General features: G+C 41.0%; 1 protein-coding gene across 2 annotated transcripts in view; it reads left to right on the top strand.

Annotated features, from left to right (window-relative positions):
• The window catches only part of STK4 (serine/threonine kinase 4), an 89,887-nt gene that overhangs the window by 27,689 nt on the left and 38,671 nt on the right, over positions 1-23,527 (top strand). For both annotated transcript variants that reach the window (XM_032419329.1, XM_032419330.1), the window contains exons 8-9: positions 1,869-1,997; positions 2,994-3,180. In XM_032419329.1, the coding sequence (XP_032275220.1) occupies positions 1,869-1,997; positions 2,994-3,180 (316 nt within the window). The remainder of the gene's footprint in view (positions 1-1,868; positions 1,998-2,993; positions 3,181-23,527) is intronic.

The raw sequence follows: 23,527 nt of genomic DNA, 5'->3' as shown, positions 1-23,527 counted from the left end.
ACATATTAAAAGTAGTATGTTGTGGATTTGACAAATATCTGTGGTTGTTACTAGGCTAAGCCAATGGTTTTCAGCCGTGTCAGACCCAGTGCCCCCCTTTTTAACCAATATGTATATTTGTAATACTCTTACTGCTCTTCTGGATTGAAATTCTTAGATAATAAAATCTGTTTGTGCCCATAATTTAAAAAGAGTGTAATGTGTATGATATAATGAAGGCATAAAGATTTATCAAAAATACGTGTCAGTATAGAGATAGGCTCCAGCTTGACTCAACTTGCAGACATGATGAGATAGTTATATACCTGTACCAAGAACCATAATGAGTTTAGAGTAAGAGCAATAAGAGCAGAAACCACTCCATTCAGGCAGTACAGGACAATGAATGGGTGGACACTAGAGTAAAAGTGATGTTAAATAATAACAGACCAGGCTTATTTGTATGTGATAAGAAGAGGGAAATGATCTTAGAGATTTGCCAAGTGGAGAGAAGAGAGAACAAGGAAATATGATATTCTTGCAAATGAGTTGGGTCTTATTTCTCAGTGTATTGACAGATTCTTTTCTTGCTGGGAGGGGGTATTGATGAAGTTTTGTGGAAAGGAAATCTCTTTTGCAATCCCACTACATGCTGAGGCATACTTCCAATCTCTTGAGTACTTACAAAGACCTTAGAGACTATATTCTGTGGTGGGTGCTGGGGAATAAAGAACAGGTTGCAAAGAGAAACACTGGGGGGACAATGTCAGAATAAGTTGGGGAGACCCAAAAAGAATTTCGATACGTAACTTCCACAGCATGAATTTCTTATTGTACTACCAACACAAATAACAAAAATGTACAGTGGTATTCATATTAAAAATTCAAGCATTTTTTTGTAAATGAAATTCCACGCTATCCCTGTGTTTCAGGTGTCTTTGCTGATTGATATTTGGGTCTACATCTCTTACGTATTTGTGACCAGTTTTAGTATTTCTGCAGTAACTATAGGCTTTTGCACCAAAATCCTTTTTTTTTTTTTTAAAGATTTTATTTATTTATCTGAGAGAGAGAATGGGAGACAGAGAGCGTGAGAGGGGGAGGATCAGCGGGAGAAGCAGACTCCCCGCCGAGCAGGGAGCCCGATGTGGGACTCGATCCCGGGACTCCAGGATCATGACCCGAGCCGAAGGCAGTTGCTTAACCAACTGAGCCACCCAGGCGCCCACCAAAATCCTTTTTTAACTAAATCTATAGGTGGAAATGCTAGGTAGCACATTGTATAGGAAGAATAAGCAGGATGAGTAAATTATTCAGTGATACTTAAACAATGTCTTTATGACATTTAAGCCTTACCCTCCAAAATCATCTCCTAAATTACTGGACTTTTTGCTTATCTCTTGAAAAAAATTTGGAGTATTATTTCCTAAAGCGTATATATACTCTGCGACATTTGAAAGATGTGCAGAATGTGCCACAGTTCATTGTTGCGTGGGAGCGTTCCACACCTTGAAGGCTTGCTGGTGTCCCTGCTTCCCCTCACATGCCGTCCGTGCTCTCCAAACACCGTGACAACTACAAGCTCCCAGCATGTTTAGAAAACTTCCTCTAGGGGGTGGTACCACCCTGTTGAGAATCTCTAGATTTGGCAGAGAGGAACAGAGGAGACTTTTGCAGCCAGGCTGGGAAAAAGATGGGCAAAGCCTGAATGTGCATCTGGTCAGAGTTACAAAGTGAGTGTGGTTTCACGACTCTCACCCAAAACAGAGAGAGAAAGATGAGAGTCGTTGATTGAGCAGATGTTATCGGGTATCCCCGGTGTGCCAGGCCCTGTGTGGGCACTGGTGCCATCGAAACCGTCTCCAGTGTTGTCTGCTTTCTCATTTAAGCACCCATTTGTCAAGAGTGCCAAGGGAGTGTCCATACTCCGTGACTTAATTAACGAGGCCATGGATGTGAAGCTGAAACGCCAGGAAGCCCAGCAGCGGGAGGTGGACCAGGATGACGAGGAGAACTCTGTGAGTGGCAGGCCTTGCTGTGGGCCTCAGGCGTTCATGCGTGTTATGTCGTGATTGCCAGGTCAGGTGACGTGAGTGGGGGATAACAGAGTGGCCTGGAGCTGGAGATGCTTCTTGAGTGATTATGGGCGCCAGTCCTGGACACTGTTGAGGGCTTGCTGAGGCTGTCCTTGTTCTTTTCACCGTGCTTCCTAAGACACTTTCAAATTTTACTCTTTGGCCCTTCAAATTAACGTTTTTTCTCAATTTTTTTATTCGGAAAAGTGAATGCTCAGGTCTGAGACTTGGTTTTTCATGCCCTTTTGGGGAATCAAGGATCCATACTAAAATGTAGATTTTACACTCACAGACTCCCTCACAAGCCTGAGATTCCAAGGGTGTGCACCTCAGCTCCTTAGATCTATGTTGTAAAACTCTTTTTTAAAAAAATATTTATTTGGGGCGCCTGGGTGGCTCATTCATTAAGCGTCTGCCTTCTGCTCAGGTCATGATCTTGGGGTCCTGGGATCAAGCCCCGCATTGGGCTCCCTGCTCTGCGGGAAGCCTGCTTCACCCTCTCCCACTCCCCCTGCTTGTGTTCCCTCTCTCACTGTGTCTCTCTCTGTCAGATAAATAAATAAAATCTTTAAAAAATATGTATTTATTTAAGTAATCTCTACACCCAACGTGGGGCTCAAACTCACGACCCCGAGATCAAGAGTCACGGGCTCCTCTGACTGAGCCAGTCAGGTGCCCCTCTGTTGTAAAACTCTTACGAAGGAGAGAGGAAGGGAAGAGGGAGAGGGTCCTCCCGGGTTAGATACACTACTCTTGCCCAGCTGACTTTATGATCTTCTTTGGTTAAGTAAGAGTGCTCTCAGTTCTAAGGGGTGTGGGCCTAGAACCCCAGTCAGCGTCAAATCCAGAAATGCTTGCACCGAGATGAATAATAGTAATTCTAAAGACTCAAACCTTTTGATCCAGTCAGGCCCGATTTGAGGTTTTGTCATCTCACAGGAGGAGGATGAGATGGACTCCGGCACGATGGTTCGAGCAGCAGGTGATGAGATGGGCACCGTCCGGGTAGCCAGCACTGTGAGTGATGGAGCCAGCACTATGATCGAGCACGGGGACACATTGCCGTCACAGCTGGGCACCATGGTGATCAACGCAGAGGACGAGGAAGAGGAAGGGACCATGAAAAGTAAGGCTCTGCTTAAATATACTCCCTCCTCTGACAACCCCTACACATTCCAGAGAAAACAGGCTCTTACGGTCTACACGGGCTCAGGCTGGAGTCATTTTCTGGTTGCGCAGGGGACTGGGGATGCGGGAGGGGAGAGCTGGCCTGAGGTGGCAGAGGCAAGAAAGCGTCAGCAGTGAGGAAGGACCTTCTTTTGAACCAGAACGGCCACCTCTCATCGAATGTTGTCATTTTCTCGTCCTTATATTTGATCCATGGACGCAAGCACGTGTATTGTTTTGATGCATAATTCAGAGTGTGATGAGATTCTGAGCTATTTACTGTAGATATCTTAAGTCTATTTTCTGATAGTCAGTAGTCAGGATGACTGTACAGCTTTGAAAGTCCTATCAAGTCCCTCCTAGTTGAATCCTGCTCATCCTTTTTGGCCTGTGGCTGCGGCTTGACACTGGGGCTCGGCTCCCATCTCAGGCTGCTGTCCTCTCCTCTGATCTTCTGTTGTTTCCCTTCCCTTACTCTGCATCACAGACCAACTCACAGAGGAAAGGAATTTGGGATACAAACGGTAATAATTGAGTTCTGGATGCACATTTTAGCCTGAGCTTTGCATAGGCTTAAGTCTTCATGATCTTTTCACTATCTTAACCACCCCCCCGTTTTAAAGTTCAAAGGTCCTTCCTTTATTTATTTATTTTTTTAAAAGATTTTATTTATTTATTTGACAGAGAGATACACAGTGAGAGAGGGAACACAAGCAGGGGGAGTGGGAGAGGGAGAAGCAGGCTCCCTGCGGAGCAGGGAGTCCAACGCGGGGCTTGATCCCAGGACCCTGGGATCATGACCTGGGCCGAAGGCAGATGCTTAACGACTGAGCCACCCAGGCGCCCCTAAAGGTCCTTCCTTTAAAAGCAGGGAGCAGCAAACTATGGTTCACGGGCCAAATCCGGCCCGCCACCTGGTTTTGGCAATAAAGTTTTATCGGAACATAGCCATGTCCATTCATTTGCATATTGTCTGTGACTGCTTTTGTGCCACAGCGGCAGAGTGAGCAGTTGTGACAGAGACCGTATGGCCCCCAAGGCCTGAAAGGTTTGTTCTCTGGTTCTTTACAGACAGAAAAAGTTCTCTAACCCCTGCTCTAGACCCTCTGCTTTGTGATGAATTCATTCCATGAATTTTTCTTCAGTGCTGTATCCCAGGGACTTTGCCAGGCGCTGAAGAAACAGTCCTTGCCGCAAAGCAGCCCACTGTCTTGTGTGGCGGACAGACCATTAATTACACTTCAGTGTATGAAACAAGTTCTAAAATAGGGTTAATCTAGAGGCTTGCCAAAGCAGAGTGGAAGAGTATTCAGTCCGGATTGGGGATTACTGAAGAATTCCTGGAGAAAAAGGCAGGAAGGTTGGCAGTGAGTAGGGCGGGTAGAGGTGCTTCAGCAGAGGGAGCAGCATACCCAGAGTCCCAGCGACAAGGGAAGGGTAGATCAGTGCGGGGGGCCTGCAGCCGGTTTCTCGTGACTGGAGCAAGCAGGTCTGGCTGTGGGCCCCAGGCAGCCCCCTCTGCTTTTCACCTTCCACGTCTGTGTATTTATAATCAATCCTTTGTTTATGAAGAGAAAAGGTTTCTTTTTTTTCTCTTTGGGGGCCAAGGCTCATCATCTGTGTTTGGATTCTGGTCAGAAGGATACAGGTGGTGGAAGAGTATTAGTACTGTTGATGGATGTGTAAATTGGTATAACTTTTCTGGAATGCACTATGCATCAAGAGTTTAAAAGGTTCAGACCTTTGACCCGGTACATTCCACTTCTAGGAATCAGGTCCAAGAAAATAATCGAAGATCGAGACAAATTATATTCCAGAATTTTTCCAAACATGTTACTTATAATTGTAAAAAAAAAATAAATCTGGATTAACTTAAATGTTTAGTAGCAGATGGTTGGTCTAATAAATTATGATACATCCATAAGAGGGACTATTATACCATATAAAAGTATTAAAAATCCTGTTTTGGGGGAATACTTAGTGAGTTAGGGAAATATTTATGATATGTTGTTAAGTGACAAAAGAAGGAAGCAAAATTATAGCGTGACTCTGGTTTTATAAAAGAAGATAAATTAACATACGTTAATGTGTACATAGAAAAAAGACTGAAAAAAAAAACCCAAAAAGGCTGGAGGTAAATAAATCAGTTATTAAAAGTAGTTATTGGTAGTAGGGTTATATATATTTTATTTTATTTTTTAAAGATTTTATTTATTAACTTCACAGAGAGGGTGCAAGTATGAGGGGGGCCCTAAAAATGGATATTTATAAAAGTTTACAAAAACATTGTCACCCTGCTAGTCCCTTTAAATTCTTATCTCATTCATTGTTCTTAGGTATGTTTCATCCCCTACACTCCAGATCGGAGCACCCTAGGGTGTTATGTAAATTATCAAGTGAATGCTATGTACTAAATTTAGTTTTGTTTTTTTAATTTTTAAGTAGCCAGTGTGATTTGTTAGGAAGGTTTGTTTTGCAGTAAGGAGAGGTGCTGACCTCTGTCTTTTCATTGACTCTGAGTGCTTTATCTTCTACTAGTTTTAAGGGCTTTAATCATACGATTATAATCACTGCGTAGTGTAACGAGGCCAGCCCATTAACATCTGTTGTGCATGCTCATGTTATGGAAAATCTGCCCCTTTTTTATTTAAAGAATTAATTTTGTTCCAAATGTAATTTTCCAAATGTATTTAAAGTGCTAATTAATTCAGTGGGTTGTTTGTTCAGTTTCTGAGCTTGGATAGTTTAGCGTGTCTAATGAGAAACATGCATCTTTTATTATAGTCATGATGAAAAACTGTTTAAAAACCTCAGCAATCACAGCTGAGTGACATTAAATAAACTCAGTTCACCAATCATCTGCTAGAGGTCTGGTAATTCAGTTTTTGGGCCACAGGTTTGACAGATTTGCCACTTATTTTGAGATCTTTACCACTTACTATTTTAGATGTTATTTAAATTTTTCATCATGGGAAATTAAAATGTACATAACTGCACAGAATAATATCATGAGTGACCTCAGTGGACCTGTCACCCAGTTTCAAACCTGATTAACTCACTGCCCATCATATTTCAGCCTCCCCCAAAGAAAATAAACTCAATTAATTTATTTTATTTATTTTTTTTTTTTAAAGATTTTATTTATTTATTCATTAGAGACAGAGAGAGAGAAGCAGAGGGAGAAGCAGGCTCCCAAGGAGCAGGGAGCCCGATGCGGGACTCGATCCCAGGACCCTGAGATCATGACCTGAGCCGAAGGCAGACGCTCAACCATCTGAGCCACCCAGGCGCCCAAACTCAATTAATTTAAAGCAAATCTCAGACATCATACCATTTCTTCAGAATTAGTTTTTTTGTTTGTTTTTTGTTTTTTTTTAAAGATTTTATTTATTTATTTGACAGGGAGAAACAGCAAGAGAGGGAACACAGCAGGGGGAGTGGGAGAAGGAGAAGCAGGCTTCTCGCTGAGCAGGGAGCCCAATGCGGGGCTTGATCCCACGACCCTGGGATCATGACCTGAGCCGAAGGCAGATGCTTAACGACTGAGCCACCCAGGTGCCCCATTTCTTCAGAATTAGTTTTAAACATTTAAAAGAGACTATTTGACCAAGACTGGCTCAGATGCTAGTTCTCTGTGTTGTCTTGGGGAAGTCACTTTCCTTGTACAAGCCTCCATGCCTTAATCAGTAAAATTAAAGAATTATTAAATTTAATTTAATTTAATAAATTACGTACTTTCCTTTTCCCTTACAGCTCAAATAATTCACACGTCTATAAAGATTGTATAACTCATGACTAATAGAGAACTGAAGTTTCTAGAAGTTGAAATTTGTGAAAATAAATAGGCTTTCATCCAGTGTCTTCTTTGACCTTCTGTGAAATGTTTAATCCTCGAAAATTAAAATTATAACTGTTACCCTCAATAAACTCAACAAAAAAGACCCATCCCTATAGTTGTTTGCATTAGTTTCAGAGAACCTAATTTTAGTTTCAGAGAAGCTAATTTTAGTTTCTAATTTTAAAGAAACTGTAATAAGAATATTGACTCACATACATAATTTGTGTAGGACATCTGGGTCAGAAACTTTTCTGAAATTTTTGGTATGCTTTTTGATGATTGACTATATTTTACAGATCTTTTTAAAAGTTTATTCCTTGTCTTTGAAAAGTTATATATTTCATTTGCTCCTTTACTGTATTAAAAATTATTATACCAACAGTATTATAGCAATATGAATGCGCTGTTAAAAAAGGAAGTAGTTTACCCTCTCACTCCAATAAAGAATGCCTGTTTTTGACCATGTGCCTGTACGGCTCCTATACAGTAATAATTTGCCTAGATATTCTGTTTTCTGATTATTTTCCACTTGATAAGTGTATGCATTTTCCATGTAGCTGCAAAGTCCATTTTTGTATTTGTCACACTTAACAGTGTTTTGTTTTTTTTCCATATGTTTACTTTTTATTGAATTTGTTAATGTTACAGAGTTCTTGCACTGCCAAACCATGCCTGAGAATTCAAAGAAAGAAATGGTGCAATGGACAGCCTCACCCACCCATCATACAGTATATTAAAACTTGATTCATGTGCATTTTTATAATTTCACAATCTTTTAAGAAGTTATAACAAGAGTTGGAATTTTATTTTTTATTTTTTTATTTTTTTTTAAAGATTTTATTTATTTATTTGACAGAGAGAGAGACACAGCGAGAGCGGGAACACAAGCAGGGGGAGTGGGAGAGGGAGAAGCAGGCTTCCCGCGGAGCAGGGAGCCCGATGCGGGGCTCGATCCCAGGACCTGGAATCATGACCTGAGCCGAAGGCAGACGCTTAACGACTGAGCCACCCAGGCGCCCCAAGAGTTAGAATTTTAAATCTCCTGCAGGTCTTCAGATTTCTAGTATAGTATGCCATTAAATAAAAGTTCCACATATTCATCTCAGTTCATTCCTCAGTAACATAACCCCCAAAGCAATTTTGCTGGAAAAAAAATGCATACTTTTCAGGGGAAATATGTGGCTCAAGGTCCAAGAGATTATTTGTTAAGATTTTTGGTTCCCAAATGAAGTCTTCAGTTTAACCAAGAATCCCTCGTTTCTTGCTTAATCGTCCAACCTCTCCTTGGCTGGCTCAGCTGCTCACCCCAATACAGCAGAAGGCAGGCACCCTGCCTGCCACCTCCAACATCCTGGCCCAGATGTGGTGGGCAGGTCCTGTCAGGAGATACTGTGACCTCCCAGGAGCCGATTCCTGCACTGACACTTTCATCAAGACTAAACTCCTGTAGGAGATCAAGGCCCCCACACCAGGATAGTTTTACTTCGCTTACTTGCTTCTCTTGCCAGTAGCAAGTCTGCAATTCCTGCATTTGGCAAAGGGATTTATTAGAGAGAAACCCAGACTCTGCGTCAAGTGGTCGCATACCACTTTGAAATATATCTATTGAACCAAAGATACAAAACTAGTACATTACCAGACTATCTCATTAGATGGACTTTTCAGTAATCCTGGGTAGCTTCCTGAAGTCCCTTTAAGGACCAAAAATTACTGGATAGTTTAAGCTGTAATTATTAAAAACAGAAGTGCTACATCACCTGTCTTCGCCCCTGACTCTTTGAATGAACATAAAGACATACCAGGAGGTTTAACAGTGTTTTTTAATCATTTATCTGTTGCTAGACATTTTGGTTGTTAATTTTTCACTAGTATAAATAACTCTGCAGGGAACAGCTTATGTATAAATGTTGCTGCTTTTTAGTATTTCTTAGGAAAAGTTTTCAGAAGTATTTGAATAGTTTCACGTGTATTTGTCATATTGTGCTTGTCCTCCGAAGTTTGTACCACTTTACATTCCACGAGGGTAATAGCAGCTATCAGAGCCCTTGATTTCTTCCTTTATATCCATTTCTCCTTTTTATTTCCCATGTTTTAAATCTCTGTGCCACTTTCTAGGTGTTTTCTCTGTATTTATCTTCTAACTCTATCATTCCTTTTTTAGCCATATCAAATCAATGATTTGACCCAGACACTGAGTTTCTTTCTTTTTTTTTAAGATTTTATTTATTTATTTATTTAAGAGAGAGAGAGAGAAGGAAAGATAGAGAGTACAAGCCAAGAGAAGAGGGAGAAGCAGGCTCCCGGCTGAGCAAGGAACCCGACGTGGGGCTCCATCCCAGGACCCTGGGATCATGACCTGAGCTGAAGGCAGATGCTTAACGACCAAGCCACCCAGGTGCCCCAGACACTGAATTTATTTCTGTGGATACATTTTTTGCTTCCTAGTTGTTTTGTTTTGTTTTTTAAGATTTTATTTATTGTTTGCGAGAGAGAGCGAGCGAGCGCACATGCAAGCATGAGCAGAGGAGAGGCAGAGGGAGAAGCAGACTCCCCACTGAGCAGTCAGTTAAGCTGAAGGCAGACGCTTAGCTGACTGAGCCACCCACGTGCCCTGCTTCCTGGCAGTTTTAATTAGTTATTTTTAAATCCAGTTTTTCTTCTTCTGTAATGTTCTAGTATTGTCTTACAAATGTTATTCCTTTATCTCTTTGAATATTATAAATGTCTTTATTTTAAGGTATTTTTAAAAATTAATTTTTTTGAGAGAGAGCACGTGTATGCACACCTGAGCAGGGTGGTGGGGCAGAGAGAGAATCCCAAGCAGGCTCCACGCTCAGCTCAGGGCAGATCCTGATGTGGGGCTCGATTCCACAACCTCGAGATCATGACCCAAGCTGAAACCAAGAGTCAGACACTTAACCGACTGAGCTGCCCAGGTGCCAGTAAGGTATTTTTTAGATCAATCTATTATCTTGAGTTTCTTGGGTCTAATTTCTGCTGTTTATTGTGTCTGCTATCTCATGCTATTAGATTCTTCTTACACTTTGTTTGTAGGCTTATCTTCAGTGGGAAGTATCTTCTTTGGAGGTCTCTTATGTTCCTTGAGTTGCATAGGTATCCCTGTGGGGCTCTAAGGGCTATTTCATTCCAGTGGACTCTTAGATGATTTCTCATTTCTGTAGTGTGCTTGTGGAACAGCCAAGGGAATTACATTTCTAGAAGTTGACTCTTTCCACCCCTCACAGGGGCAGAAGCCATTCCTAAGTCATGTCCTTGAGCTTGTGGGTAGAGTTTGTCCTGGCTTCTATCTTTGTGCTGGGAATTGAGTTCTAGCTTCCTTTTTATAGACATGTCTCGGCTCCTGTCTTTATCCTGGTTCCTGTTCCCACATCAGGCTTAAAACTAGTCTCTATGGTTTGGTTTTCCCAGTGGGCCATTCACTTCAGTGCTGTGGGTTCCTTTGTTGCTTTTGCCATTTGCAGAGTTTCCTGTTCTAGTTTTGAGCACTACAATGTTTCTGTTTTGTTAAGCTTTGAACTTTTGTGTGTTGAGAGCAGGAGAGGGGCCTCTAGTGCTTCCTCTCATTCAATCATCTTGAGCTGTCTGTAGTGATGATATGTCTATTCTTTCTCTACCAGGGAAGACTCGATAGAGAGATTATTTGCTCAAGGTCACATGGCTAGTAAGTGCCAGTGCTGGTAATCTGAAGTCCAGAGTCTATGCTCCTTTCATTCTACTGAACTTCCAGTGTGTTTTGGAAGCCCACCCTTACATTAATGGGCATTAGATCTAATATAGAACTCATCAAAATTCGTGATTCAGATGGGTGTTGGCTTCTGAGGAGATTCCAGAGATATCTTTTTCTTTTTTCTAGAACCAGTTGTATATTATATATAAATTATTTGTTTATTCTCAGGAGGATAGGCGTTATAACTGTTAATAGTAATAATTAATGATTAGGCCCTTAATATATATCAGGCATTGTGCTTAATCCTTTGCAAGCATTTCACATATTAACCATTACTACCATGCTGTGTGGTAAATATAGCCACCTCCCATTTTATAGCAGCAGAAACAAAATTGCAAAGAGATTAAGTAACTTGCTGGTGATCACATAATGAGTAATAGAAGAGCTGAGGCTTGAAGCCAGATATGTTTGATTTCAAAGCTTATTATGTTATACTCCACTTCGGCAGAGCCTCTTTATTAAGTGGTCGAGGCTCGTGTTACAGATCATATGTTGGTGAGCCTCAGCCCACAGGAATGTACCTCTCCTTGCTGGTTGTCTGAATAACTAGCCGCTCTAGAAGTTTCTCCAGGAGTTCCAGAAGCGAAGGACAGATGGCTCTCCAAGGGGGCCTAACTCTGATGATGGGCTTAATGGTGTGTTCTGTCTGAGGGCGTATGTTTTGGTTGTGTATATCTGAATCTACAGTGAAGAATCCAGTTGCAGCTGGAGGGAGGGGATCCGAGTGGGGTGAGATCCGGCTGTCTTACAAGAGACTTAAGGAACATCTGTAAGAACCGTGGAAAACCATGGCCTGTACTGCTTTGAAAACCTATGTCTGGATAAAATATCAGTTTGCGGATTTTGGAAGATTTCTTCTATTTGTGTACGTAGGTGTGTTTTTTTGGTAAGGGCTTTAGAAGCACTTTGCCCCAAAGATCTGAAGTGACAGGAGAGGTTCTAGGTTAGTGTTAGGATTGTTGTGCTTTCTCTGGACCAGCAGAGGGAGCTGTGTAACAGAGCATGGTTAGAATTGTGTCTACCCACCCCCCCCACCCCCAATCTGCATTCACAAATCCCCTTTCTGTTCTAGGCTTTATTCTCCATCAAGACTATCGTTTATTTATTTTAAAATCTATTTTAGGCAAGCACAGCAACACTAGGACAGTGTCTTTATTTTATTTAGGTAGGAAATTGAATACCTCATACTTGGCGAAGTCCAAATAAGACTGAAGTCTGCCAAAATGTCTCAAAATAGTTTAAACTTTTCCTCTCTCTTCCCGGATTTCTTGGTAGACCTTCCCCAGAACTGACGCTTTTTTTCTGCAGCATGGTACCGTGGATGTAGTTTTGCAACCATCATCAGCTAAAGTGGCTAACCAAGGAATTAAATAAAGTTTTAAAATAAAACTTAAAATTCTGGTGCAGAGCTCACTTGGGGAATGTTACTTATGTATCAAAGTAAATATTAATAATGGCAGCTTATAGTTTTGTTGCCTCTAATTTTCACCTAATTTGTTTCTACATTGACTACACAGAAGTCAATCTTACTTCTTTCTTTTGATCCTTAATATATTTTTCTTTCTTACCAAGACCTCCAGTACAGCGTTGAATAGTAGAGGTGGTGGTGGGCATTCTTATTTAGAAGGCTTGAGTCCGTCGCATCAATCCTTCCATCTTCTAGGGACGCCCAGGTGGCTCAGTCGGTAAGCGTCTGTCTTTGGCTCAGGTCATGATCCCAGGGTCCTGGGATCAAGTACCACATCGGGCTCCCTGCTCAGTGCGGAGCCTGCTTCTCCCTCTGCCTCTCTGCCCCTCCTCCTGCTTGTGCAGGTGCGCACTCGTGCGCTCTCTCTGTCAAAATAAATAAATAAAATCTTAAAAATTCTTTCCATCTTCCAGTGGTCCAAGTTCTGACTTAAGCCTTTCAAATTAGACTCTGTGAAAGGGAGTAAGTGAGTGATTTCTATTTAAAACATGCACACCATTAAGAAATTTCCAATTTTTATTTTAGAGCAATGGCCACATTAATCTCTTGGAAATAGAATTTTAAAGCGAGTGGCATACTTACGTTAGGACAACTCAGGAGCACAGTTTGGGTATATTCCTGGGATAGTGTTATGCGGTGAAAATGCGGCATATTTGTAGTTTGCCAGAAATTCCTAAGTCTCATGAAGGCCTCTGTTGTTGCCGTAAGTTTCCTCATGTCCAAACCAAAGCCCAGGCTCTTGTTGAAATGATTTTATTTCAACACCATCCATCAGATACTAATTTTGGAGCTGCAGAAGATGGAAATTCTTGACTCAAAGCCTATTTTCTTGACACCTGCAGTTGTTTGGAGGGGATTGTTAAAGCATTGCCTCCCTTGTGTGTTCCCTATCTCATTCTCCCTGACTCCGGTGATAGCATTTTGCAAGGATGGTATATAGGACATCAAGTACTGCAGGTATTTTAGCACTTCTTTTACCACAGTAGCCTTACTGTCCAGTTTCTGATCCGCTCAGGATGTTTAAAACTATTGTCGGAGAATATTAAGTGTCCGTGTGTGTCTTTGCCACTCATAGCAGTGTCTGAGAGTTTCGCATGCATTGGTATAGTTACACATATCAAAGCTAAAGCTGAAAACATTTTGTTTTGTTAGAAATGTATCTCTTAGTAAGGGTAGGAGAGAGAAAAAGGGATCGTGGAAAGAACATTAATTTTTGGAGTCAGTCTTGGCTTTGAAACTTGCTCAGCATCTTATAATAAACTTCGTTCCACCTTGGCAAGTTACTTCCTTTTCTTTGAGCCTCAGTTTGCTAGTTTGAAAAAATGGGGCATAAAAGTTCCCACTTTGTAGTGCTGTTAAGATGATAAGAGATAATATATGTAAAATACTGAGCCTGTAAATGCTTAAAAGTGGTAAGTAACATAAGTTCATGAGTCTTTTAATGAACCACAGTGGCTTTTTAATTGGACCTAAACATTCCTTCAACCAAGGCTGCTTTTCTCATCCTAATTCCTTTTCTCCTGCTAGGTATTTTTTTTATGTTTTCATTCTTAGTATTAACTGTGTTTTGTAAGTGCCACTGCTTTGCCTTTGCAACTGGCATGAAAATGGTCGAGCTGGGACGGCTGGGGGAGCTCCGTCGGTTAAGCATCTGCCTTTGGCTTGGGGCATGATCATGGAGTCCTGGGATCGAGTCCTGCATTGGGCTTCTTGCTCAGCCGGGAGCCTGCTTCTCCCTCTGGCTGCCGCCCCCCCCCCGCCCCCGGCCGTTTGTGCGTGCCCTCTCTCTCTCTTAGACAAATAAATAAATAAAATCTTTAAAAAAATAAAAGAAAAAGAAAATGGTCAAACTAAAGGAAGGTTACCTGTCAGTTTCAGTAATGTTTTAAAAATGTGCTATGATGAGAGAGAGTGGCTCTGTGTGTGTGTGTGTGTGTTTCACATTCCTTGGCAATAAGATATAGGTGTTTTGAGAATCTGTTAAATAGCTCAGCATACAAGATGACAGATTTTAAAGAAGGCCTGGCTTTGGATCCACCTGAGCCTGCCTTTGTTAAGTTTCAGACTGTTATCTTAATACTGTGGCATTTATTACTGACTGGATTTTTTTCTCTCCCCGAAAGATAATCGCTGTGGTTCACTGTGCATTTATCAGAAGCTTTCTGCTTGGTGGGATTTACAGTAGAAGAGCAGGCTCTTGGTCCTTAGACTTTTCTCACAATTGCACACATAATTCAAGGTCATCCTGCTAGAGTGGAGACTAAATCCTAATTGTTTGTGCAGTTTTTCTAATTGTGTCCAGATGTTGGGCTCAATTTTATCTTTGGAAACCATTAACATTCTTGATTCTTTTGGGATGAGCCAAAAAGCACAGACACGTGGTGCCTGAAAATTCATTTGGAAACACCCTGCCAGACCACATATTAGGATATGAAAGTACCAGATCTCAGTGTGACTTGGGTGAAGGGCTCAAGGCCTATATTTTTGGGAAGATAAGGTGCTCCGTTATAGGTAAATTGGTAAAAGGAGAGCCAAGAACAGCTTGGGGGAAATGTATTTTCCAAGAGAGAGCAGTACCATGAAAATAATGAAGAACAAGGGAAAATGAGTCCTAAAAGATATGCTTTGGCTCTTTTGCTAAAGAGGCAGATAAATCAGTTGTGACTGGTTAGGGGAATATATTTCTCTGGTGCTCTAAGCTGTTCTGACCTGCCTATTCTTTTCAGCAAAGGAATGGAGATGCATTTTGATCAACTTAAAATGGCTCTATATAGAAAAAGTAGATGATTCTCTTAAGTGTTTATGCTGTAAAAAATACCAGTTTGGAGGGGCGCCTAGGTGGGTCAGTCATTAAGCATCTGCCTTCAGCTCAGGTCATGATCCCAGGGTCCTGGGATCGAGCCCCGCATCGGGCTCCCTGCTCTGCGGGAAGCCTGCTTCTCCCTCTCCCACCCCCCCCTGCTTGTGTTCCCTCTCTCGCTGTGTCTCTCTGTCAAATAAATAAAATAAATAAATTAATTTAAAAAAATCAAGTTGGAATCAACTTGTTTTGTTAACAATAAGTATCTAATGCCAAACAAAAAGTATTTATTAGGTAGTCACTTGTGTCATTACTGTGTAGTGTACAAAAACCAAATGAGGCATTTGCTGCTGACCAGGAATTTATAGGTTTAAAGGGGAAGATGACATTTGTCATTATCATTATCTAGTATTTATGGAGAACCTGCTGTACTGTAACTGTTCATTGTAATTTCTTGTATGTCTGGGACATTACCGTGGATACTTCAGATAGTGGTATTTGATGATGACATAACTTAGTTGGGAATATAGGACCTCTATATATGAAGGTAGAATAATACTAGGCCAAATGCTGGGTAAGTGGTACAGACAAATATTAAAGGTTTTGTGAGAAGGAAAGCAAGGACTTAGATGTGCAGAAAGGCTGGGGGAGGCTATTTTAGCAGGTGCAAAGTCAGAAACGTAAACATATATATTGAATATTCAATTCGGCTGAAGTGGGTTTTGACCGGATATTGCAGGACCTTGAATGCCACACTAAGTTTGAACTTGATTCTGTTGGTCATAGGGTAGTATAAAGACATTTTGATCAGAAAGGTGATAGAACAAGGTGGTTTTTTAGGACAGCCAGTGGGATGATGTGGAGTTTGAAAAGGCAGGAAAAGGGAAGACCAGTTCGGAAGTGTTTGCAATAACCGAGGTATGGATCATTTTCACTTGTCAGCCTTCTGTATCTTTTTGGATGTGCTACCTCGATTGCTCTACTTAGTAACCCTTTGAAATTTGGGTTTAGATCTTTGAATAGATACGTGGCAGCTCACCAGAGTTAAAGAAGTAAGTACCACCACCCAGAGGTCACGTCAGTTTACATAGAGGCAGTTGCCAAAATTGGTTAACTGGAAGAGTTATTCTAGTTGGCCTCCAGGGAATCCTATAACTTATGATTCCCAGCAGTTCTTAGTGGCTTCAAAGAACATTCAAAGGAATATTTATGACCAGACATAGAAACTTGGATACAAACTTGTGTAATGAAATGAATTACAATGTGGAAAGCACTTAGGTGCCCAGCAACAAAAACAAAAACAAAAACCACACAAGAAACAAAGTCTAATAAAGGTTAGATTAAAAATCAGAACAAACAACCCTCTGATAAGGCATATTGTTCCAAGACAGAAGAAAACATTTGAGGGATTCGTCAAGTTTTTTCTTGCAAATATTCATATATGAAACAGAAGAAAATACAGGCTCTGTCTATTCTTTAAGGTAGAAAAGAGTTCTTATTGTGGAAATTAAGGACAGAGTAGTGACCATTATGGTTTACTTAGTGACAGTCTTATAAAAATGAACGTAAACATGAAAGGGCATAAAGTTGAACATCCAGCAGGTGGTCACTCTGAAGGAAAAGATGGGCTTCAGCTTTTGGTCAAGCTCTTTCCCAGTTACGACTACCCTGGCATTATGTCATAGATCATATGAATCCAGAAACCAAAGTAGATTGTAGAGGAAAGCAGTCCTTCTTTTTTTAAAATTGAGTTATTGATCTGTAACTCACATACCATGTAATTGACTCATTTAAAGTATACAATTCAATGGATTTTAGTATGTTTACAGAGTTGTGCAACAATCACCATAATCTAATTTTTAATTGAGATATAATTCACAAAAAGAGCTACGATTCACCTATCATAAAATTCACCATTTTAATGTAATACAATTCTGTGGGGTTTTAGTGTATTAACAAGGTTGTGCAGCCATAGCCTCTGTTGAATTCCAGACATTTTCTTTACACCCCCCAAAAACCCATAGTCCTGTTAGCAGTCACTTCTTGTTACCCCCCTGCCCCTCTCCCCAGGCAACCATTTGTCTGCTTTCGGTATGGAATTTACCCCTTCTGGAATCATACAAAATGTGACCTTTGTGTTTGGCTTCTTGCACTTAATGTTTTCAAGGTTTATCCATATTGTGGCATCTGTCAGTACTTTATTCCTTTTTTGGCTGAATAATTCCATTGTATGGATAGTACCCTGTTTTGTTGACACTAATTTTAGAGAATTCTGGTTGCCACCAGAAGAAACTCCATATCCATTAGCAGTGACTTGCCATCCCGCTCACTCACCCCACAGGCCTAGGAGACTTCTAATCTACTTTCTGTCTCTACAGATTTGCCTGTTCTGAACATTTCATGTAGAGTCATAGGATATGTGGTTTTTCGTGACTGGCTCTCTTCACTTAACATAATACTTTTAGGGTTCATCTGTGTTGTAGCACATGTGAGTACTTCATTCCTTTTAATTGTGGAATAATATTCCATTGTGTGGCTATACCATATTTTATTTATCCATTCTTCAGCTGATGGACATTGGGTTGTTGGTCCTTCTGTTTTTATTTATTTATTTAATTAATTAATTTATTTATTTATTAAAGATTTTATTGATTTATTTGACAGAGAGAGACACAGCGAGAGAGGGAACACAAGCAGGGGGAGTGGGAGAGGGAGAAGCAGGCTTCCCACGGAGCAGGGAGCCCGATGCGGGGCTCGATCCCAGGACCCTGGGATCATAACCCGAGCCGAAGGGAGACGCTTAATGACTGAGCCACCCAGGTGCCCCGGTCCTTCTGTTTTTATATAGCATTTTTCAAAGAAAAGTGAGTATGGGATACAGTTGCTCATGACCTCACCCCCGGTCTGTGAGCTTAGACAGATTTCCATTGAGTTTGCCGTATGCTGCTTGCAAAGAAAAATGGGTCAGTCATAGTACAGGAATTCATGCATTTCCTGTGTCAGATAAAAGAACCAGAGCAGGAGATGGCTGTTTGGGAAGTTTGACTTTTCTGCTCAGTCCATTCTCCCTATGGCTTCAGGTTTCTGACATTATCATTCAGCTGAACGTCTTCATTTCCTGGGATACATCTGAAAAAATACCCTAGCTCACACTGAAACAAAAAGCCCACCAGCCAGCTGAAGCCCTGGGGACAGCATTGCCTTTAATCAGCTTGGACTGATTCTTTTATGCTTTTCAGTACTGACAGGCTGTTGTCCAGCACACTTGATCATCTAGCTCAGGAGTGCTAAAAGAAAAGTTCAAAGATAAGGTTTCTGGGAAAATTCCATTCCCCCACTCTTTCTACACTCAACTTAGTGGCAGTTCTGACATGTCAAGAGTTTTCATTTTAGGGGCGTCTGGGTGGCTCAGTCATTAAGCGGCTGCCTTTGGCTCAGGTCATGATCCCAGAGTCCTGGGATCGAGCCCCGCATCGGGCTCCCTGCTCAGCGGGAAGCCTGCTTCTTCCTCTCCCGCTCCCCCTGCTTGTGTTCCTGCTCTCGCTGTCTCTGTCTCTGTCAAATAAATAAATAAAATCTTAAAAAAAAGTTTTCATTTTGATTTCAGAGAATTTGCAGTATGAGGTGTAGCTCCCGAGACTTAGAATCTGATGATCAGGGTTCACATCCTGTCCTTGTTGGTAACTGGCTGTATAATCTTAGGCAGATTTCTCATCTGTTAGGTGGAAATAATAACACCTCTAAAGGTTTGAGGATTAAGTGAAATGCTACATCGCCTAGTACTTGGGTGCCTAATAAGAGCGGGTCCTCCTCCCTCCCTCCTTCATTTACATGGTGTTCATGAAGTTTGGATGGGAACATCATGTGAAAGTACCTAGTAAAAAGTCTGAAACTTAGAAGGTATTCAGTAAACCTTAGTTGAATTTGAACCTGCGTTCTCAAAGAATAGAAATCTTTTTGTAGATACAAAATTGTGTGTGGGGTGGGGGGGGAGAGATACCATCTCAGTTAGTTTCTGCTGTATAACAAACCACTTCAAACCTAGTGGTCTTGCCGTGCAGCATTGGTGCTAGAGTGATGAACACAGCTGCCTTCCCAAGCTTGGGGCCAGCTGCCGGATGGCGGCGGGGGCTGGCTGATGCATGAAGACCTCAACTAAGAGAGTCTGTTGACTAGGGCCTCATGCCCCATGGTATTTTGCCATCCAGCAGGCTCACTCAGATTTATTCACATGGTAGTAGGATGGGCAAGCACTTCTCAAGTCCCTGCGTGTAAGGCTTTTGCTATTGTTTCAGTGAACAAAGTCAGTCACATGGCCAGGCCCAGAGTCCTTTGTGGGAGGGCACTAATCATGGGCGAGGTTACCAAGGATACTGGGCAGAAACCGTCATGGCCATTTTTTGCAAACATTCTATCTGAGATGTTACTTATTACAGTAATGCATGTATGGTTATTGAGAATTATCAGTCTATAAAACCAGAGTGAGAACAGGTGCTATAACTTAATTACGGAGTTATTAAGAAAATGTTGGTCACAGCAGGAGCATTGACTGCTGCATATGAACTTAATCCAAGAAGCACTCTTAACACATAAAGAAAGAATATCGTGATGCAGGCAGTTAATTTCTGGAATCACTAAATACAGGAATCACAAATACACCTATTTTTTTTTTTTTTTGAATGCATTCTGATTCCTGCCAGTTGAGTTGGCTTCCCCTACTAGTTGATTCATTCATGTCTTCAGCTTTAGTTATATAAAACATTTTTATAACCAGCATCTCCAGGTGATATCTTTATTACAATTTGGGCCAAGAAAAATTTGGTCACCTCTTCCATCTGTTTTAAGAAAGACTTCTCTGCTCCTGCCTTCCCTCCAAAATAATCCCACTAACAACAACAACAAAACTCAGAGTCAGAGACAGTCTTGTCACAAGTATCTTGTTAAGTCCTAACTGTTTTGTGCTTTGGTCTGGTCTTTGGTTTATGCCCACACACATCTCAGTTGTGCCATATTTTATTTATTTATTAAAGGTTTTATTTACTTATTCGAAAGCGATAAGGAGCACGTATGAGCAAGGGGAGGAGCAGAGGGAGAGGGACAAGCAGACTCTGTGCTGAGCACGGAAGCCCAACATGGGGCTCGACATGGGGCTTGAACCCAGGACCCTGAGATCATGACCTGAGCTGAAACAAAGAGTGAGACACTCAACTGACTGAGCCACCCAGGCGCCCCTGTGGCATATTTTAGATTAGAGGTCATCAAGTGTCACGATCCCTATGGAGATAAGAACTATTTTTCAGTGCTTATTGGTAACTCAGCATAAACTACTGCCAATTCATAGAATTACGAAATTTTCAGAGCTGCAAAGGGACATAGGAAGTAATGGTCCAGTGGCCTCTTTTTGTAGCTCAGAACCTATGGTTTTCCCAGGACCTTATAGTCAGACCAAAATTAGATCTTTGAACCCCAGGATAGGGATTTTTTTAGTGCTGTCTCCAAAGTCAACTTTAGCTTTTTTGTAATCTGATACATGTGAGCATTTAATCATTTGACTATAATTACATTTTGTATACATGTGTGAATTTTACTTCCAGCTCATGTCTGAATGTGCGATTAGATCAAAACTCTCTTATTACAAAATTCTGTCTAGTTTTTGGAGCTTTGGTCTCTAATAAGTATCAGGTATAATCAAGTCCCTGGTATTAATATCAAAAGATGAAAGCAAAGATGTTTTAGATAGTTTCTTACTTCTGGCCCTTAGCTGTTGAAAGAGACAAATAATGGTGATTTACCTTCAAAAATATTAGAAAGTTTCAACTGACCTGGGAAGGGCTGTCATCATCAAATAAGAGAAAAAACTCAAATATAAAGAAAGCAAGTGTTTCATTTTCTCATCTAAACAGTGATAGAAATTAGACAAATGATTATACTCTTGTTTAACAAACATTCCTTTGATTTTTATGATACGGTTTAGAATTAAGCCACAGAAAGGTTATCTTTAATGTTTCATCCCTGGTTTAGAGACTTGGATTTCCAAGATCCACCTATATTGCAACTGAAAGGAACAAATGAAGCATCACAGAAATATAGAGTACCAATTATACAATTTTTATTGTTGGATATGATGCTTTAAAAAAATAAAGTCTTTGTGGTTTTTGTAACAATTCCACAGAACATATTTTAAATTACCTGTTATTTTATCCAGAGTTGCCATTTTTATTGATGAACTCGTTTCAGTCATTTCTCTGCATATTTAAAGATGAATGGGTGAACAAGTATGAAATGACAGAAGTAATGAGAGGTTGGTGTGTGGTATATGCAGCTTACTCTCAAACATTGTGTATTTTCTAAGAGGATGTTCTCCTTTGTTCCGATAATACAGTTGTCAAGTGGTATAATCTCTTGACAATAGCCTTCTCTCCCACACCCCTTCACTGTTTGTTACTCTGAGCTCATAGGTTCTTTTTATTCAGTGAGATCTTTTTGTTGCTGAAAGTGTCCCGGAATTTACCAGTGGGAGCCCCTACGGTGGCTCCTATTTCCTGTTCATATGTACCCATTAGTTTTTGAGAAATTGCTTGCTTTTTATGGCACAACAGATGTTCCAGGCCCACTGGGTACTTTTCCTGCCCTAGACCTGGAGTCAGCTATTTTCCTTAAGAAGCCTTAGTTCCTTTGAGTGGGAGATGGTATTTGCAAACCAAGATCTGAGTACCAGCTGTGCTCATTGATAATGGGGTGGTATTGCTTTAAGGCTCTTTAATGAAAGATGCTTGGAATTTTTTTTTTAAATTATGAGCTCATGTTCATACCTCCAGTTCAAATACAACACACCCAGATTCTTCATACCTTCCCTGTTTCATACTTTGATGTTCAGCTATTGCCCACGTCCCCTTTGTAGAGCTTGTACCGTTTTGCCCACCGATTCGGCAACGGGTGAGTGTGCCTGTGTCCCCACGGCCTTACCAACAGGTAGCGTGTTGTCCAGCTTTTGCATTTTTGCCCTTTTGAAATGTAAGAAATCACATCTCTAAATAGTTTTGATTTGAGTTTCTCTTACTGTGTGTGAACCTAAGCATTTTTTTTTCATGTTTAAGGACTAATTGGAGATCTTTGTGTGTATACAGTTGAACAACATGGGTTTGAACTCTCTGCGTCCACTTATATGCAGATTTTTCCGGTAAATACAGTATAGTACTATAAATGTATTTTCTTTTCCTTAGGACTTTCTTCTTCTTTTCTCTAGCTTCCTTTATTATAAGTATACAGTAGGGACGCCTGGGTGGCTTAGTCGTTAAGCGTCTGCCTTCGGCTCGGGTCATGATCCCAGGGTCCTGGGATCGAGCCCCGCGTCGGGCTCCCTGCTCAGCAGGAAGCCTGCTTCTCCCTCTCCCACTCCCCCTGCTTGTGTTCCCTCTCTCGCTGTGTCTCTGTCAAATAAATAAATAAAATCTTAAAAAAAAAAAAAGAATACAGTATATAATAGTTCCAACATACAAAATGTATGTTCGACTGTGTATATTATCAGTAAGGCTTCAGTCAACAGTAGGCTCCTAATAGTTAAGTTTTGGGGGAGTCAGAAATTTTATGTGATTTTCAACTGCATGGGGGTCGGTGCCTTTGTTCAAGGGTCAACTATACTATCCTTTCAAGTCTTCAGCCCATTTTTCTACCTTTTTTTGGTCATCTTTTGGTAGATTTAGGAATATTGTGTGTGTGTGCGTGTGTTTGTGTGTAGGAGCTTATCTGCCTAAAACCAAGAACTCTCGAGAAATTTTAAAGAATTTTCTTTAAAAAAATTTAAGGTACTTGTTGCAAATATTTTCATCCAGTTCACCATTTGTCTTTTGTCTTGGCTTATATGTGTGCTTAGTAATTTTTAAAAATGTATGGTGTTTTTTTCACACAAAAGGCTTTTATTTATCCATTTTTCATTGCATCTGGGTTTCTGTCATAGTCAGAAACCACACCCAGGTTTCAAGTGCATCCACACAAGTTTTCTTGTAGTATTTATGGTTCCTATTCTTACAGTCAGAGCTCTTACCCATGTGGAGTTTTCCTGGTTTAAGGTGTGAGGTGTGATCGGATCCAATTCAGTCTTTTTCTAAGTAACTAGCTGTTTGGAAAGCCATGTGGGCTCTCTGTTTTGTTTCAGGACTTTCTGTTCCGTTCAGCTGGTTGGCCCGTCTAGCGGGAGATTCTGTACGAAAGAGCATGGTCTGCTGTCTGCGGCAGCAGTCGGTACCATTGCCAGCATTGTGTGCTTCCAGGAGGCTCGCTAAACACTCTCGCTGTATGTGTAGGACTGTGTGTAGGCTTGCTGCAGGGTTGGTTGTGGGCCCAGAGGAGGGGACTGAACAAAAGGACTGGTCAGCAAACCCAAAACACCTTCACTTGGACAAGTTTTATTTTGGTGTGGCTCCTTCAGAACTAGATATGAAATAATACCTTA

This window comes from Phoca vitulina, unplaced genomic scaffold (genome assembly GCF_004348235.1).
Source record: "Phoca vitulina isolate PV1807 unplaced genomic scaffold, GSC_HSeal_1.0 scaffold22, whole genome shotgun sequence".
Lineage (NCBI taxonomy): Eukaryota > Metazoa > Chordata > Mammalia > Carnivora > Phocidae > Phoca > Phoca vitulina.
This window is presented reverse-complemented; position numbering and strand designations above follow the sequence as displayed.